The following is a 19,814-nucleotide window of genomic DNA, read 5'->3' as shown; positions in this document are numbered from 1 at the left end:
TATCGTACTCCACTAGTTAACAGTTGCAATCCTGAACATGCCCTTTATCCAAACTCGGTCTCCTTGTCTTCTGTCAGTTAGCCAATCCTCTATCTATGCTAATCATAGACTCAATCATAGAATCCCCACAGTGCAAGAGGCTATTCAGCCCACTGAGTCTTCACCAACCCTCTGAAAGGGTCTCTACCTAGGCTCACTCCCCTGCCCTATCCCTGTAACCCCACCCAACCTGCACATCTTTGGATTGAGGGGGGTAACTGGAATGGGAGGAAACCCACGCAGACACGGGGAGAATGTGCAAACTCCACAGAGTCACCCAAGGGTAGAACTAAATCAAGGTCCTCGGTGCTGTGAGGCCACAGTTTTTTAAAAATTGCTTTTTTTGAGTTACAAAGCCAGGGCTCAGAGGATGGACAAGGGCAAACCCCTAATCCAGCTGCTTGCCTGCTTCAAAGATTAATTCAAATTGAATCCAATTCATGGTCCCCACAAGAGAGACATACCAGATCTGAGCCAAAAGGGCAGCACGGTGGCACAGTGGGTTAGCACTGCGGCTTCATGGTGCCGAGGTCCCAGGCTCAGTCCCGGCTCTGGGTCACTGTCCATGTGGAGTTTGCACATTCTCCCCGTGTTTGCATGAGATTCACCCCCACAACCCAAAAATGGGCAAGCCAGGTGGATTGGCCATGCTAAATTGCCTCTTAATTGGAAAAGATGAATTGGGTACACTAAATTTTAGAAAAAAAAAGATCTGAGACAAAAGGCAGGGCAGATACACTTGATCTTAGCCATAAGGCCGAGAAGCGATTGAGGCCACAGTTATAACCACTATGGTGCCTATAACTGCCCTCAACACAATGAGCTCTTATCTCATTAAGCAGCTTTTAGTGCAGTATCTTATCAAACGCTTAGTGATAGAATTTACAGTGCAGAATGAGGCCACTCGGCCCATCGAGTCCGCACCGGCTCTTTGAAAGAGCACCCTACTCAAGCCGACACCTCCACCCTATCCCCATAACCCAACCCAACACTAAGGGCAATTTTGGACACTAAGGGCAATTTAGCATGACCAATCCACCTAACCTGCATATCTTTGGATTGTGGGAGGAAACCGGAGCACCCGGAGGAAACCCACGCACAGACGGGGAGAACATGCAGACTCCGCACAGTGAACCAAGCTGGGAATCGAACCTGGGACCCTGGAGCTGTGAAGCAATTGTGCTAACCACCATGCTACCGTGCTGCCCTTATTGGAAACCAAAGTATATTACATCAACTGGGTCCCAGTTTCTATCCTGCTTGTTACCACCTCAAAAGAATTCTATTGATTATTTAGTTTTTTTTATGTTATTCATGTCTGCTACTGTGAAGACGAACACATAGTGCACCTCTGCCATTTCCTGGTTCCCTATTATTTCCCCAGTCTCATTCTCCAAGAGGTCTATGTTCACTTTGACCTCTCTTTTTATATATTTAAAGAAGCTCTTAGTGTGGTTTTGTATTACTTGCTAGATACCCTTAAGTTTATCTTCTCCCTCCATTTTTTGGTCCTCTTTTGTTGGTTTTTAAACCGTTCCCAATCCTCTGGCTTACCACTAACGTTTGCCACATTGTATGTTTTTTCTTTCAGTTTAATACTATCCTCAACTTCCTTGGTTAACCAAGGTTGATTTATCCACTCCTAGAATCCTCCTTCCTTACTGCGATATATCTCGTTTGTGAGCCATGAACTATTTTCATAAACATCTGCCGCTGTTGATCACCTCTGGGTCAAACGTGACACCAAGGTTGCAAAAAAACCAAAACAAAACCCTGTTGTCAGAGTGAGGGATGGAGTCAATTGCTCAGGGACAATTTTCAAGTGGGGACCGAAGACACTGGTCTTCGCATTATTTAATTGGAAGAATTTTTTTCTCATCCTGTAATGGGTTTTGAACAGTGTTATAGTTTAAAGAGTGGAGGAGTCAAGAGAGGTGATGGTGAGGTACAGCTGGGTAACAACACACATCTGTGCTTTCAGATGATTTTATGGAGGGGCAGCATGCGGATGAGAAATAGGAGGGGTCCAAGCATAAATCCATGGAAGACACCCAAGCTAACTGTGAGGGAGCAGGAAGAGAAGCCTTTACCAGTGATTCAGGACGACAGTTAGATAGAGAATGAAACCAGGCGAGTGCTGTTCCACCCAGATGGACAACACTGGAGACACATTAGAGTATTCAACCATGTGAAAGGCTGCAGAAGTTCAAGGAGGACCTGGTAAGATAGTTAACTTTTATTATAGTCACGCAGATATCTATAACATCAATGAGAACCTTTTCAGTATTGTGGCAGGTCAGAAACCTGATCAGACGGATTCAACATGGAGCTCCAAGAAATATGAGCACTGATTTCATAAGTGCCAACATATTAAAGGCCTTGATAGGAAAAGGAATTTGGATTTGAAAGGTTTTGCAAGAAAGATGCAATCAACAGCTAGCTTTTTTAAGGAGAAGATTTATGAAGGCAGATTTGAAGGAAAGGGGAACAGTAGGGAAGAGAGAACAGCTTATAATATCAGATTTCATGGAAGCCAGGAAGAAAACTGGAGTGGTCAGTAATTTAGTGGAAACCAAGAACAATATTCTTTCTAGACTAGTAGTAATCAACTCTAAGGATAGAGGCACAAAACAAAACACTTCAGATTCTGGAAATCTGAAATACAAGCAGAAAATAATGTAAAGATTTACATTAAATCTCTTTTACATTTAGAGAGAAAGAGAGTTAATGGTAAAGACCAATAACTGTTCTGATGAAAGGCCATTTTCCTGAAATGTTCCAACTGCTGCTCTCGGTAAAGATGCTGCCTAACCTGCTGAATATTTCAAGCATTTTCTATTTCTCATTATAGTTGAGTATTTAAGGATCTATTTTGACTACTTTGAAGGATAATGGGAACAAGGTCAGTCAAGATGTTAGGTTTGTTATATATTTTCAGTTGTTTTGGCAGACCTGGAAAATAACTTGATGAGTTCTAAATTCCTATTTCTTCCCCGTGACTGGAATCCAAACTGGTGCTGTGATTGATAAGTCAACAACTGATATTTAAACCTCAAAATCTCACCCGATAACTGGAGACAATTTTCAACACTCAGATTGGGCATCCAAGACAAATTAGCAGAAATAATTGTCCAGGAACTAGGAAATGCTGTAGTAAAGTATCTGATTATGCTCCAAATTCTAATTCTCCCCATATCCCCTCAAATAAAAACCCAGTGTTGCAAGATGGCTGAGATAATTTGTTCACCTCCAGGTGAAGACAAAAATGAATATAATGACAGAAGTGTACTGATTTAATCAGCGGAATGAAAGCCACAAAACCCAAAAAGTCATAGGTTTTATTTTGTTCATTTTGGAATTTACCAGGCAAATAAGTGACAATAACCTGGTATTATGTATAATTTGTAGGCTTCTCACAATGTGTATAGCGACAGAGAAATAAATAATTTCCTTAAATTGGCCTTTGTTGTCAAACACAGGGAATGATGATTATATATCCGTCTGTAAAATCTTTTGACGGTACAAGTATTCCTGTGATTTATTCCAGTTTCTTTTTGTAAGTGGAGGGTATGTGAAGGAAAAATGACATGATTATACATCTGTTGTAGCTTTTGTTTTGTGCAGCTTAAACCTTTCAACATGAAAGCTGTGTGTGTGTGTGTGTGCGCGTGTGAGAGAGAGAGTGAGTGAGAGGGTGCAGGGGGGGTGCAAATAAAGGAGATTAATCAGAATGAGATTCATAGAGGCTGGGGTACGAGGGCGAGAAAGAGTGCTTCCTTGATTTAATACAAAAAAAAAGGGCAGGAAAAACTACAAGTAATGGAAAGCACAAATTGAAAACGATGGAAAAGGAATCATTGATTCTATATTAGCCTCACATTCTGCCCCCATATGTGCCTCCAGCTACAGCTGGTTTATTCCACTGTCATGCTACTCACAACAAAACGGAAAGGCAGAGAAGCAGAAGAGGGCAGACAGAAAAGTTAAATAAAAGACAAAAGGGAAGGGGGGGTGGGGGGAGAGACAGACAAGAATGATCATGCTGTGACTGCACAATGCTATGGGAGATCAGCAGTTTCATCAAACCCTTTTAAATTCAACTTTTTCATTTTTAATCATATGCCAAACTGATGGCAATTTAATACAGAAGCTCCTGATTGCTGAAGTATTACCGTGACTTCCTTTTGATCATCATAGAGAGGGGGCAAGGTCAGCATTCCTATTTTCTGCAATCATGTTAATTTTGTGTCAAAATAAGGAACAATTTCAATCTCTTTACCCATGCCCAAGATTGAGGTATTCATTTCAAACCAAGCATCTGCACCTTATTTAAGCAGAATGGATAATTGGCAGAATATCCAACAGTTGCATCTTTATATTTTATACAATAGCAGATTCCGGATTTGATTAACCTTTTTCGTTCGGCACGTTTATTAGCATTGAAATCGGCAAGAAAACTGAGACATGATGATTCTGGCATCTTGCATGAGGAGATAATTATATGGCAAAGCTCAACAGAACGAAGATCTGTCTGAAATTTGTCACAATGTTATTTAAGGTGCTGTAAAATTAAGCGCTTGGCTCAGTTTTCATACCAGAAGTACAATGCTTGCAAGTGCATTACTCTTCATTTGGGAGGATCAAAATTTCCACGAACATTTGGTTGGATCTTGGCAAAAGAAGCACGAATACATTTGGTTAAAGCTGGTGCTGCAGTACTTAAAAAGCAGAGTTGCATACCAAATAAGCCACACACTTGTAAATAGAACACTATGTTAGGTCAAATACTGCCCAGTTTGTTGGGACTGCCCCATCAATACTGTGAACCTACTAGGCTGCATCTCATTAGTTTAATGGATTTCAAAGCACGAGTCAATCCAACAATAATAGTAGTCTCATGAACTCAATAGAAAACTAATAGCTCATCTAACACCATCGGCTATCACATAAATCAGGATGAAAATAGAACTGCACTCAAATTTGTACAAAAAAAACCCCTATGTTTTTACAACTGTATAAAGTGTAATATACATGAACTGCACATTGTAATCAGGAAACAAAAACAGACTAAATAAGTCTTCACAATTTAATTTTGCCGTTTGAAGTTAGTCAAATTTAATTTTCAATCCCAATTGTTAGGATTAACAATGGCCCATGTGCCCCACCCCTATAGATCTGTAGGATTCCCAGCAACACAAGTCCAATGGACTATATACTCTTTTTAAAAAAATGCAAAGAAACCAAGATACTCTGAACGAACAATTCTTCCCCTTCCCAGAATTATTGGATGAAAGTTCCTGCATACAGAGTCTATGATCACAGACGTAACACTTTTTAGATTTTAAACATTCCAATCTACTACATGCAATATGTAGCACCCTTTATTGAGCTGATTGAACAATTGTAGATTTTGCAATTTTTTGGAAGCACAAAACATTCAACAGCAAGAACTTGTATTCAACAAATGACTCAGTAAATCTCACTACGCTTCAAGAGTTTACAAGGTTAGTCTAATTTAGCAAAGGAAAAATATTTCAATAGAAACTATTTTTAAAAAAAGTCCCACTATAAAATTTATGGTGCAACATGGGCCATTCTAATATAACTTGCACAATATCAAACTCCATTATCTACCCAATAACTCTAAATTACCACGGCCTCTTCAGCACTTTTCAGAAGCCACTTAAAAATCTTGTTTTGTAATTCATTTAATTGATTCAAATTAGCGTGCATCATCCAATGCCTTCTGATGGACCTTCCTAGAAGGTTAATACAATGTACTGGGCAAATCACCTAGGCTTAAACCAGACTGATGTAAAGATTGGAAAATTCAATCCTGAAAACCTCATGTCGAATGATTAACGCAGTAATTTAAAACAGTTCTGTTATCTTACCATCCCCCAACACACACTTTCTTCAAGGTGTCACTATCTTGTATATCAAGACTTATAATATTGGGATGGGACAGTTAATTGAAATACACAGGAAAATACTAGCTGCACTCTGGCCTATTTGGTCCATTTTAAAAAGAAAATGGAATCCACAAAATAAATGCTACACCGCGATAAGCTAAAGGGAGAATTCCATTTACAGCAATAAGCTTTGGAGCCCATTTTAGATTAAATTTGAGTCAATCTTTGTGTAGAAAGGCTTGTAAAAATGAAACGGGTAGAAATCTACAAAATCAATTTAGCTACAGTGCTTGTCCAGTTCATAATTATTTTCTACAGAGTAAACTATAGTTTTAATTTAAAGTTTGGGTAACCAAAGCTCTGTTGCCGCATAAGAAATATATTTCTTTATTGATAACTCAACTGTCAAGTCTATATTGATCCCCAGATATTAATTGGAAAACCGTATTCCCCCCCCCCACCCCCGTAAGCATCAATACAATTTATAGTACAAATCCATCAATACAATGTTTTTGTGAAAAATTGCCATTTAATTGACAGTGTGTACTATCTCAAAACCCATACATAAAGGAGATGTAGTGTACAATATATTACAGAAGAGCACCTGTACGTGCACATTCAAGTCAAGTTCTTTCAGTAAGAACTAATCCCCAATAAGTACCCTAAATACTTGTTCCATATACACACACACACAATCATGCACAAAAACCAGAACAAACCAAGGTTTTGTTTCCCAAATGGAAGTTCCAGGTGTATTCACTTTTTATTCTCTGCAGCACTGCTTTCACCACTCGATATAGGTTACAGTATAGTGATTTCAGTTCGCAAAATACACATAGTTCTATGAACTTCCCACACAGAGTTCATCACTCTTTTTTGTTGGAAACAGTTCGATTAGGGGAGTGGAAAACTCAGATCTTTCAAGGACGACTACTGGGCGAAGAAAATGAAGTTGCTTTAAGGCAAGATCTCCACAGTCTGTGAGTGCCTTATCCAATATTGTTCGCAAGTTCTCCAAAGATGGAGATGGCCCCGGGGAAATTAGAGGCTCAATTGCTGGAAAACTGTTATGCACAGAGTCATTTTTGTCACAGTCTGCACTGTACTCATCGCAGTTTTCCATTGTCGATTCTTTCAATCCAGTGTTAACTGCTGACTCCCTCTTTTGTGAAGTATACTTTTTGCAGCGTTTCGGTGGTTCCCAATGCCACGTTTCATCAACGTCATTCTCAGTGTCTTCACTTTCTTGAATAAACTTCAGAAATGAGGCTTCAAAGCCTATAGGCTTATATGTGGTCAAGTCAAACGGTTTCTGCTGACCATCTCTTGTGCCAAAGAGTGAGCCCTGTGTCAAAGTCGAATTTGTTCTCTGTGACTGTCCCTCCATTTCAGATTTTCTTTTCAAAGGATGCTTTAATTTAGCGAACAGCGATCCATTCTGGTTTGCACTTTGTTTTGCTAAATTTGTAATTACTCCTCCATTTTTAGGTAGAAAAGCCTGATTTGCATCATTTTCTTTGAAGCTTGGACCTTTGTTTGCAGAATTGCTACTTACAGTTTTCCCAGGAAACAGAACATTTCCACTGTTGCAAACAGCATCATTTCCCACGCTGCAGTTATGCAATTGTTGACCTGTTCCAATTTGCTCAGGTTCAATTTTAAACTCAGTTTTCAAAGGTGTTTCTCCATTTTGTTGCCTAAGGACACTGCAACCTGGAGTTTCCTCGGTTTGCTCAGAGACCAGGTTTTTGGGAACCTTCCGTGAATCAGATCCCAATTTTCCACTGCGCGAAGGATCAGAGTATTTTTTGCACACCAGGAGAGTGTTCAAGTTCTGCTCAATGTATTTAGGGGCGATCTTGTGCTGTATCTTGTAGTGTCTCAAAATACTGCGCCGACTCAGGACAACTGTTTGACAGTCATCGACCATGCATGGAAATTGATCCCTCAAAACCTCCGCTTTGCACATTGAAAATCCATGGTCTCTACTCTTGAGCAAGAAATCACAACATCTGACTGATTTTCGTGAATCTTTTTCAGAATCATCCACAAGGGAACCGTCCAAGGTCAGACAAGATTCATTTCTCTCAGAGTGTTCCTCCTGTGTTGCCGAGTCACTTGTGTCATCAGAATGATGTTCAGTAATACTCTTTTCTAAATCGGACTCTAATTCTGACTCTTTTCTATATGTTTTGCCGTCAAGACCTCCACTGTTACGGCTTTCAAAGTTAGACTCATGCTTTAGTGCTGAACCATACGAGTCAAGATGCTTCTGGTATGTTTCATAATCAGGCTCATCCTCGGATTCAGAATCACTGCTGCCTTCATCAGTAAGACGCTCTGCATGGATTTGTCCCAGGTTAGACTCACCCAATAGTGCAGAGCCACAACTGTCTTCGTCAGTGAGATGTTCCTGTCTAAATAGCTTATCAGGTTCGACCATAGAAGCAGAGCTGTGTGCGGCACCATCAATAAGGTGGTTGTGGACGCATCTTTCCAAGTCAGGGTTATAATCATACTGAAAGTTCTTGCGCGGCCTCAGTAATATTGACTTATAGTGGGCTTTGTGCTGTCTTTGGACATGGCGTAGGTAGCTGGAACGGATTGTGTAAGTTCGGCTGCAACCATCTATACTGCATTTAAATTGTAAATCACCTGGGGTTTCCCTTCTGACTTCAAGATTTATCTCATGAGCTTGTTGCAGGTGCCGTCTAAGGCTGCTATATACATTAAAGGAAGCTAGACAGTCTGGCTGGTTACAAGCATACTTTCCAGTTTCACTACCTGCGAGCTTGTGAATCTCACTGTAGTGTCTCAGAAGCACTCGAGGATATTGGAAGCGTTTGGTGCATCCTTCAAATTTGCACTTAAAGATTTTTTTCACTTTGGTATTGTCTTTCTTGGCATTCCCTTGATCTTCTTCTAAACACATTTGCTCCCGGTTGTACTGATGTACAGTTTGGTAATGGCGTATCAAATTTGGCTGGCCAGTGAAAGCCGCAGAACAGCCCTTATGAATGCAGTGATAAGGTTTGTGGTATTTATTCAAGATGTAGCACAAATTACTTTTAGCACCAATTCTTCTGCTCCCTCTACCTTCTTCCTTGGATTCAGAATCGTCTGCACTATCTGGCATCATACTAGATTCCATGCTGCCGTTCAAACGCATCTCTTCAGACTTTAAAGATTCTGTGGATTCAGAACATTCCCTTTCAGTAGTGATGGATTCATTCATTGTATTCTCTGAATCACTTCCTGTTTGGCGCCAATTTCCACTCACTGGGCCAAACTGAGCATGTTCATCGTCCCCAAATAAATTAAAGTTTGTTGTCTGGTAAGAAACACTCATGGGGTAAAGGCAATCCTCTTCTGTCTTAATAGGCTCAGCATTCTCAGACAAACTCAGCCTTTCAGCGACATCCTGAGCACTGCTCAAATTCTCTTCAGTCAGGTGCGGACTGTCATTCTCAGTTTTAATCAGAATATTTGGCACATTCAGCTGTGGATTTGTATTGCTAGGAACAGAAACACAGTTTATGTAGGAAAACTTTCCTTTCAGCATGTCCTCTTTACTGAATCTGTGCATTTGTTTATAGTGCGTTCTAAGATTTGTTTTTCTTGTAAATGTTCTTAGGCAGATGTGGCATTTGAAAGGTGCAAACCTGAGTTGAAACCTGCTTAACTGAAGAACCTTGTCTTTAGAGTACTTGTGAGTTTTAACATAATGGTTGATGAGGCCATCTTTGGTCATTGCCTTAAAGGCACATCCTTCATGGTCACAGACGAATGGCTTAATGATTCCAGAGTCCTCTTTAGAAGAATCATTTTGGAAGAGCTCATGAGAATGTGGCTGTAATTGGGAATCATTACCTGACGATGTGGAAACAGAAGCATCGCTGGTGGGGATCGATGTAGGGGGAAGCTCTGCTGAAGGTGGTGGAGATAAAGTGGAAGTGCACACCATCACTTCATTTCTAAGTGTTTCAGATTTATCTAACTGTAGCTTTTGCAGAGCCCTTTCAAGTTCTTCCAAAGTTGGCACAATAGGAGTGCAACTGGCAACATTTGGAGGCTGTTTTACATAGCTCTTCACAGGAGTGATCTCTGCACTATTCTCAGCAAGTAATGGGCATTTTATTTTGCGAGCCAGATGGCCACCAAGTGATTTGGGGTTCGAAAATTCTTTGAAGCACCTCGAGCACACAAACTTATTATCCTTAAAAATAGCAGGCCACTTGGCATTTCTGTTGTTCTTGGGCTTCTTGGCTCTAGCTTTGAGCAACACATTTTTATTTCTACAAAGTTTATCAATCGCAGGAGAACCCGACTCGCCTTCCTCTCCCTGCAATGACGACCGTGGTGGCACCTGTTGTACTAATTCAGTTTTACCTTTGACTTGATTGGGTGCAGAACCTTTCATAACACCTCTGCTGTGTTTACCAATTCGTTTCTTAGCCTTGTAGTAGTTTGGATGAGCTATTTTAATGTGCTTCTTCAGATCCTTTGTCAAGGCATACATCATAATACAGTCCTCTATCCCACAAGCAAGTTTATTTAATGCCGTCAAGCTACCTCTAGCCCCAGTTGTGATTTTGTGCTTAGTCAGGCTCCGGTTAAGTTCTGGATGAAGGGTAGCTGCTTTCATCATATCCTCAATGTCACTTAGCTCTTTAAATGATGCCAACTTTTCTAAAGGGACAAGCAGATTTTCAGAATAAACACTCTGCAGATTGCTATTTCCAGATCCACTCTTGTTGACAAAAACGGAATCTGCTCCATCAGTGCCTTGCACCTCTGGGTAATAAGAACCACCTGGACTATACTGTGCTTCTTTTTCCTTTTTTACCACATCTTGCGGCAGAGAATAGCTGCAACTTCCTGAAGATCTTCCTGCAATTTCATTCAATTTCTCATCTGCATTTTCTGTGGAACTATTGGGTTGAAGTTTCTCCTCTGCCGTCATAAGCTTAGGATCATAATTGACCAGATCTTCTGTGGTGTCACTCTCTTTTTTCAGAAATTTGGCCTTAAAATCTTCCAGACTCGTTATACCATGTGTTTGCAGGTGATTTTGAAATTCGCTTTTCGAAAAATAGAATTTCTTACAACCAGATAAATTGCAGGAATAGGCTGCTTCCCTGTAATGCTGAGCTTCATGGTGATACAACAAGCATGATCCACTGAAAACCTTGTTGCAACCTTTAAACATACATTTGGATCGGAACTCTTTATGTTGTTTCCTGTGTTTCACCAGGTCAGCAAAGGCCTGAAAGCTTGCATTGCAGTCCATCTGAATGCAAATATAGGGCTCCAATCCAGAGTGTACCTTTAAATGGGCTTTAAGATGGTAGTCACTGACAAAATGGCGCCGGCAGTATTTACACAGTGCCTTTCTGTTATTCATTTCAAGGAAGTGCTTTACGTTCTCATCATTGTCCAGGTGATCATTTTTCAAATGGGCTGTGAGATTTTTGTAGTATTTAAATGACCTCAAGCAATCTGTCCCCGGACAGGGATAACTTTCTGTCCACTGTGACACAGCAGTTTCATCCACTTCAGGTTTGGACACATCACCTTGTCCTTCTTCCACCAAGTCAGTTCCGCTGAAGATTATGTAGTCATTTTCCTCAACCTCTTTTTTAATCAATACTTTTACTTCATCTACGGGGAGTTGTTGCTTAGGAGGTGGACTCACATTTAATGCAGGTAACAAAGATTTTACATCTGCTTCTGCTTTCTTTTTCAGTTTTTTCTCCCTCTTCGGTTTCTTTATGTGTTCCTTTACATGCGGGGTAAACTGCTCCTTTTTCTTAAATTTTTTTGCACATACAGGGCAGGAAAATATTCCATCTCTAATGTGCGTCTTTGCATGATGTACGATTCTCGCTACAACATAATCTTTCTTGCACAGCACGCAGAAGAACATATTTTGAAGCCATCTATAATACCTCTCGGACATCACCTTTTCTTTCTTTTTGCAAAAACTTTCTCCATCTTTCTCTCTTCCATCATTCATTGTCTCTGGGATTTTGCTCATCTGATCAAAGAGTTCATTACCATCCAATTCATCTTCACTGAGTTCATCTTCTGAAATAGCAGCAGCATGTTCTCCCAGATGCCCCCGACAATGACGCTTTAGAGTTTTCCAATCCCAAAACTCTGGATCAAAAGGCCAGTGGGATTTTAAAACCAACAAAAGTTCACAGTGTAATGAATTGGGAATAGGGCCATTTTCTTCATCATATTTTTGATCAGGCTGCTTATACAGCTTTTCCACTTCACGGTATGCATCCACTGTGGGTTCCAGCAGGAACTGAGTGAGTTGACAAGCACGTCGGACTTCAAGGTCATCTGGCATCAAACATGCAATGGTTTTACAAATGGAAATCTTAGTCTCTGCATTTTCATTAGACTGAATACGAAGGGCTCCTACACACAGTTCAATAGAAACGGGGAGACCAGCTCCTTCTGCCTGTGAAACAAAACAGAAAAAAAAGTTTCTCTCTTTAGTATCTATAGGAATGTGTACCATTTTATGGTTTCTTGATAACACCAACTAAAATACAATTAAAAAACAATATTGTGGAAGAGTCAAGAATATGCCAATTATCTATATGCGACTCTGATTTTGGCAGTGATTAAGAGGTAATAGTCCTTCACTTGAAGAAAAAGCACCATGTTTTTCTACATAACAGTATTAAGAGAGGTTAACCTGTTGATCTCCTTAGCAGATGCTTGTGATAACATACAGGCTCTTATAGTTTTCTTACATACAGCACTTAAATCAAGAGTCTGAGGGACTGTTCAACATATTGGTGCACCAACACTGTATATCTTGAAACCAGTGTCTAGGAATTCACCCACTCAACTTGGAAGAAACTCTGCAAAGGAAAAGCTGGATCGTGTAAACCTTTGAGGCATGGGTAGGAATGAGAGCAAAACTGGTGTACTTGCAAGTGACATGGTGAAACTGAAGGGGGCAGAACTTATAAAATTAGAACACTAAAAGGAAAGTATTTCCTCAAAGAAAATACGATTAACAGAGACAGTTTTTGGAATTTATTCGCATAAAACACACACAGATGTACTTTGAAATGGGTTAAAGTCATCTACTGGCTAGGAAAATCTTTTCATGGTATCACAAAAGTTGACTATGGAATATCATTGCAACTGCTTTAGCCATCTCAAGCCCATATAGCTTTAATTCAGCCTCAGGATATGGTATAGCTAAGAGCATGTCGCTTGATTTTATAAAGGTGGTTGGTCGCTGGACAGGCCGGGTGTGCACTAATATTGAATTTAAGATGGCATTGTAGTTAACAATAGTAGAAAGATTTTGGGTCAAGGCAGATCATGCTAATCTATATCCAATTTCAAATTCATAAAGTCAAAAAAGAGCAACAATGGCTACAGAAAAATTCTAATACTACAATTGACAAATGATTTGAGTCTTAATATTTTTTCTGAAGTAAATCTGGCAAGAACTAAAGCAAGTTAATTTTCAGTGTAACTTAAAATACATACAGGCATCACTATACGAAAAAGCATTATGAAAGCTAATATTTTGGAATAATTTTTACAATTCCAAGTGGTCAACTGGTTACTTACTTCAGACTGGATAACTTTTATAAGGAAGAATATGTGGTACACAGTTCTTGCAATAATACCAAGCTGCCGACAGCGCTCTAGGAAAGAATCCAAAGAGGGATCCATTCTCCGCTGCAACTTGCTCCAAAACAGAGTGAGTTCCCTTTATGGAAAAGGAAATAAAAATGATTTTTTGTTCAAGCACCTGTCCAGATTAAATCCAGAAATGGTTTTTAAAAGTGTCAGTATAATCTGATCCCATTCTGTCACAATCACAACCTGCAGCCAAAAATAGTTTGTCTCGCATGGGGTTTGCACCAGCTAGACCATGCACAGAAAGAAACCCACACGTAGCTATAGAGGGCACCTGTTTAACTGTTACAAATTTTGATCCACGATGACTACATATTTTTGAACAGGAACCAAAATATAACTCAAAACATAAATTAACATCACAAAACAATTCTGGTTAACTCCTCCAATGGTTTAATAAATCTACCCCAAGTAAGAAGCTTAAACAATCAGATCAAATGACATCAGCTTTAGTTTCTGGCTTGTACTGAGATAACTAATCATAACAACGGCAACAACTCGGGATTTCCGGTGACGGAGGGCGGGAGGCAGCCGCACATTGGAGGGCTCCCGTTCGGGAACGGCATTTTCGGTGTTTAACGCCCGGTCCCAGGGGCAACCGAGGCGGCAAAAGCAGGGAGAAGGCACAGTGAAGGGAAATGTCAAAAACAAGTAAAAAACGGCCATGAAAAAAGCAGCAGAAACTCCCTCACGGAGTGGTAAAGTCACCTCGGGGACGGCAAGAAAAGTGGAGGCTGGGGCACCAGGGAAGGCCGCATTGCCCACGACTGAAGAAATGACTAAGGTGATGGCCGCGGAACTCGAAGGGCAGTTCACAAAGCACATGGAGGTGATGAGGAAGGAGGTGGGGGCGGTATTGAAAATACTGGTGGAGGAGGCGATTGCCCCGGTGAAGGCGGCGGTATTGAGCGCAGTGGCGGAGGTACGGGAGGCAAGGCGAGGCGCTGAAGGAAGCGGAAGAGACATTATTGCAGCAGTGGTCAAATTACCTCGATGGGGCAGGAGATGTGGAAGGTGATAGACATCAACAAGGATTTGTGAGCCAAAATGGACGACTTGGAAAACAGATCCAGGCGCCAGAATCTGAGGATTGTGGGTCTTCCCGAAGGAGTGTAAGGCCCGAGGCCAACTGAGTACTTTGCCACGATGTTGGCGAAGCTGTTGGGGGAGGGAGATGATCCCTCCCAATATGAACTGGATTGGGCTCATCGGTCGTGGAGGCCTGTGCCAAAGGAGAGTGAGCCACCAGAGTAGTGACTCTGTTTTTGTAGATACAGTGTGAAGGAGAAGGTCCTGTGCTGGGCAATGCAGGAGCGGGTGGTGCAGTGGGCTGGAGCTGGTGTACGCATATATCAGGACTTTACAGTGGAGCTGGCGAGGAGACGGGCTGCCTTCAGCCAGGTGAAGAAAGCACTGTACATCGGCAAGGTGCAGTGCGGCATAGTATATCCAGCTAAGTTGAGGGTGACCTACAAATCCAAGGACTTTTATTTCGGGACGGCAGAAGCAGCGGAGGAGTTTGCGAAGGTATAAGGACTGTGGCTGAATTGAGGAATGGTCATGTATTGATGTAGCCTCATGTGGCTGGTTTAGCACACTGGGCTAAATCGCTGGCTTTGAAAGCAGACCAAGGAAGGCCAGCAGCACGGTTCAATTCCCGTACCAGCCTCCCCGAACAGGCGCCGGAATGTGGCGACTAGGGGCTTTTCACAGTAACTTAATTGAAACCTACTTGTGACAATAAGCAATTTTCATTTCATTTATGAGCTAACGTTGTATATACTTGGGACAAGGGAAGAGATGGGACTTGCGCTTGCAATGATGGTTCTTTGGGTGTGTATGCAGGGTTTGTGTGCTAAAGGGGATTTCTTGGTTTTTCTGGGACCGGGCAAGGGGGAAAAAGACCCGGGCGGGGGGCCTCCACGCTGGCCGGTTTAAGCCAGCCAGTGAACGGGAGCGAGGTGGTGGTGGGGGGGGGGGGGGGCGCGGCTGCGGCCATCGGAGCCCGGCAGAACAGGTTCCGATGAGTCTGGCCGGGGTGGAAATTTGGGGGGGAAGGAACAGAGGTTGGCGGGGGGGGAGTTTTGTAAGAGGAAGTGGAGAGGAGTCGGCGGGGAGGGCTTGCAATGCATGGGTGTCATTTACGGTACACTTTCGGGGATTGGATGGCATTGAATGTTGGGGGGGGGGGGGGGGGATTCTATAGGTCAACAGTGACCAGAGGCGATTCCGGATTCCTTTTTCTTTTTTTTCTCTCCTTTGTTTGTCCCACCGTGGGAGGGTTTGTTTTATTTGATGCTTATATTGTCAGATGGATCGTTGTTTGGGTGGTGGGAGGATGGGATCATTGTTGTTAATCAGGGAATTGACTTTGTATTTGTTACATTTCACTGCTTGTTGGTGGGGTGAAAATTTTGAAGAAAATGTGAAAATGGAGAATAAAAATATATTACAAAAAAAAACAATGACAACAACTCAGTCACTACATTTGGATCACGGTTCCCTGCGTTAGGGTGAGGCAAGGTCAACTTGGGTTCTCACTGCATCTGGATAGCAGACATCAGTTGGGGATAGGATCAAAATTCACTATGATGCTACGCATGGCGAATATGCCACTGATCCTCTATCAATCTTGACTCAAAAGTGCACCAAAGCAAGTAAGGTAAAAAACTAGAGGCCACTCATACAACAAAATCCTAGCATGTAATTTACACCTTTAGGAGAGGAGGAAAATATCAACAGACAATAAGCTACAGTTACAGTTTCAAAGTAGAGATTAAAACACACAAGTACGTAATTTAGTCAATTTACAAATACACTTGCAAATTGACAAAACTCCCCTCTAACTTCACTGTTGCTGGGTCAGAAACTCCCTTCCTCACAGCACTGGGGGCATTCCTACAACACATGGCTGCAGCGCTCGAAGAAGGGGGTTTACCACCAGCCTCAAGAACAATTAGGGATGGGCAACAAATGCTGGCCTAGTCGGTGACGCCCATATCCCATGAACAATTTTCAAAAACCAGCAGATATGCAATAGTGAAACAATTGAAAAGACAATGGAAACAAGCACTTAACATGCTAGGCAGTGAAATACTTATTACATCATGCTAAAATCGCAGTACAATACTGCTCAACAAGTGTGAACAAAAATGCCCACATACATGCATCTGCGACATTGAATATGTAAAGCACTAACAAACTAAAACTTACCAAGAGCAGTATACACTCTCTTGCTGCAGTTGATGGGTAAGGAACGTTGTACACAGGACAAAGGCAGCATTATCCTGGCCATCAGACTCCAAGTTACAAATAATATCCAGTACTTCTTTGCAATCAACATGTGCAATCTATCAGAAACAAAGTTTCAGATATCAGAATGGTTAATCTTTGCAATTCCAATTTGGACAGATTAACTCAAGTTCAATCTAAACCCTTTCTAGAAAACCAAAACAGACAATCTCCAAATGCTGTCAAAAATGTCAGTTATTAATGTTGAAAGTTCGTTGTGTCATTCTCTAAATACATTTGATTAGAAGACAGATGAGGAAGCTCATTCAAGCAATGTTCTCGAAAAACCCTTCAATTCCAGACAATGAGTTCCTAAAATTACTCTTTTATTATTTGCCCCCACTAGTCTGTCTGAAGTCTGTTTTACTTTTGAGAATGTCGTGATTATCTGTCCTAAAATTGCCTTGCATGGATTTCAATTTTTTCTTATTATGTGCTCTAGTTTGAAGTCAAGCTCTAGACTCAGCTTTTCTATGTGCTATCGTGTTAGATACATCTATCAGGAATCTTTCAAACCTGGAAAGTTCAAATTTCTTTTGTCTTACAACTCTGGAATGTGAGACCAGAGGCCAAGCTTGTAGGCTCTATCTGAACTGCCACCAGTGAGTGGAATCCCTCATGCCTGGACGGTCATATCACATGTGTTATATTTTAACCATTTACCTAATTAATCTATTATTTGTGTGAAAATGTAATGATTATAGTGGGGACCTAATTTCCCTGCTGTAGTGATAAACCACACAGAACGGGAAGATCCAATTTTAAAACAAATTCTTCTCTGGTGGTACTCGTAATCAGATACAGATTTCATTTTACCTCTTTTGCTGCTTCCTCATTGGGTCCCATAGTGCAGAGACAAGTGAGGTAGATTTGCCGAAAAGCACCTTTGCTGTTAATTTCAGAATTTTCTGCACAACACTTTGCAAGCAGTGTTGCATCAGACTTGTGATCTGTCTTCATCAGATGTTTAATGCGTATCTCAAGGAACGCAGGCCCCTCTTGGATCAAGTAATTGTTTACTATATGAACAGAAAAGATGGTCAGGTTATAATCTATACCTTGAATGAAGCATACTTGACCTTGGCATGAGGTAAAACAATGATGCACATCAGGAGCTAGATTACAAATATCATGTTTAGCATCCAGACTTGAGAAACGTAAGTCTTTCCGAATGGCTTCTGTTCTGCAATCTACCAAATCCTGATGGGTACCACCCCAAAATATGATTAAACAACCATTTCTGGCTTGAATTAACTTTCAGTTCTATTAGCTGAAATTTTTTGTTGCTTCGTTCAAAGACTGCAGCTTGAAAAGCAAGAAGGATGTTCAGCTGCAACACCCCAACAAGCTTGTGTGTGTCAATAACTTACATCCCACATCAATCTCAAAAATAGTTACAAGGTTTCTGCTGGATCAATAAAAACAAATGTTGAGCTAAATCGTTTTTTAAAAAAGTTTTTTTGAATAGTAGAGTTTGTAGTTATGCAAAAGGACAGCCCTTGTTCCATACATGCACTAACTGATTACTGGTAGAAGATAATTTCCAGTAGAATTATTCCACTCAGAGGCCAAAGTTTTTCTATCTACTTGCTTATTTTTTCTGAAAGACATTTTTTCATTTGGGTTATTATTTCTGACTTCCTCCCTACATCTTTATTTCTCTGAGGGGTGAAAACTCCCTATTGGTTGGAGTCATACGTGGCACAACGGAAGATGGTTATGGAGGTTAGAAGTCAATCATCTCAGTTCCAGGATACCAGGGTAGTATCCTAGGCCCGACCATCTCCAGCTGCTTCATCAATGACCTTCCTTCCATCATAAGGTCACAAGTGGGGACGTTTGCAGATGACTGCACAATGTCCAGCACCATTTGCAGCTACTCAGATAGTGAAGCAATCCATATCCAAATGCAGCAACACCTGGACAATATGCAGGTTTGGGCTGACAAATACCATATAACATTTGTGCCACACAAGTACTAGGCAATGACCATCTCCTACAAGTGACGATCTGACCATTGTCCTTGACATTCAATGGCATCATCAATGCTGAATTCCCCACTGGTAACATCCTGGGCGTCACCATTGACCACATACTGAACTGGACCAGCCATATTATTATCGCGGCTAACAGAGCAGGTCAAAGGCTAGGAATCCTATGGCGATAACTCACCTGACTCCCCAAAGCATGTCCACCATCCACAAATCACAAGTTCTATGCAATATACTCCACTTGCCTGGATGAGTGCAGCTCCAACAACAATCAAGAAGCTCAACACCATTCATGACAAAGCAGCCTGCTTGATTGCTCCCCCTTCCACAAACATTCAACCCCACCATCTCTGATGAAAAGTGGCATCCATGTGTACCATCTAAAAGCTGCACTGCAGGGACTCACCAAGGTTCCTTAGGAAACACTAACTAAACCCATGACCACTACCATCTAGAAGGTCAAGAGCAGAAGATACCTGGGAACACCACAACCTGGAGGTTCCCCTCAAAGTCATTCACCATCCTGACTTGGAATGAGATCACCGTTCCCTCACTGTCACCAAGTCAAAATCCCAGAATTCCCTCCCTAACAACACGGTGGGTGTACTTGCACCTCAGGGACTGGAGCGGGTCAAGATGACAGATCACCACCACCTATTGAAGGAGAACTAGGAAATGGCAATAAGTACTGGCCAAGGTGCCGTGGTTAACACTGCTGCCTCACAGCACTGGGAATCCAGGTTTGATCCTGGCTGCAGGTCACTGTGTGGAATATGCACATTCTCTCGTTATGTGTGTGTCTAACCCCCACAACCCAAAGATGTGCAGGGTAGGTGGATTGGCCACACTAAATCATCCCTTAATTGGAAAAAAAATGAATTGGGTACTTTAAATTTAAAAT

The 19,814-nt window shown here is 41.4% G+C and overlaps 1 protein-coding gene across 3 annotated transcripts in view; it reads right to left on the bottom strand.

The window, feature by feature from the left end:
• Positions 1-6,460: 6,460 nt before the first annotated feature.
• The window catches only part of rlf (RLF zinc finger), a 95,444-nt gene continuing 82,090 nt past the window's right edge, over positions 6,461-19,814 (bottom strand). For all 3 annotated transcript variants that reach the window (XM_038796650.1, XM_038796659.1, XM_038796668.1), the window contains exons 5-8: positions 17,739-17,941; positions 16,845-16,981; positions 13,560-13,701; positions 6,461-12,423 (exon numbers count right to left, since the gene is read on the bottom strand). In XM_038796650.1, the coding sequence (XP_038652578.1) occupies positions 6,793-12,423; positions 13,560-13,701; positions 16,845-16,981; positions 17,739-17,941 (6,113 nt within the window). In that variant the 3' untranslated portion in view covers positions 6,461-6,792. The remainder of the gene's footprint in view (positions 12,424-13,559; positions 13,702-16,844; positions 16,982-17,738; positions 17,942-19,814) is intronic.

Source organism: Scyliorhinus canicula, chromosome 1, assembly GCF_902713615.1.
Source record: "Scyliorhinus canicula chromosome 1, sScyCan1.1, whole genome shotgun sequence".
Lineage (NCBI taxonomy): Eukaryota > Metazoa > Chordata > Chondrichthyes > Carcharhiniformes > Scyliorhinidae > Scyliorhinus > Scyliorhinus canicula.
This window is presented reverse-complemented; position numbering and strand designations above follow the sequence as displayed.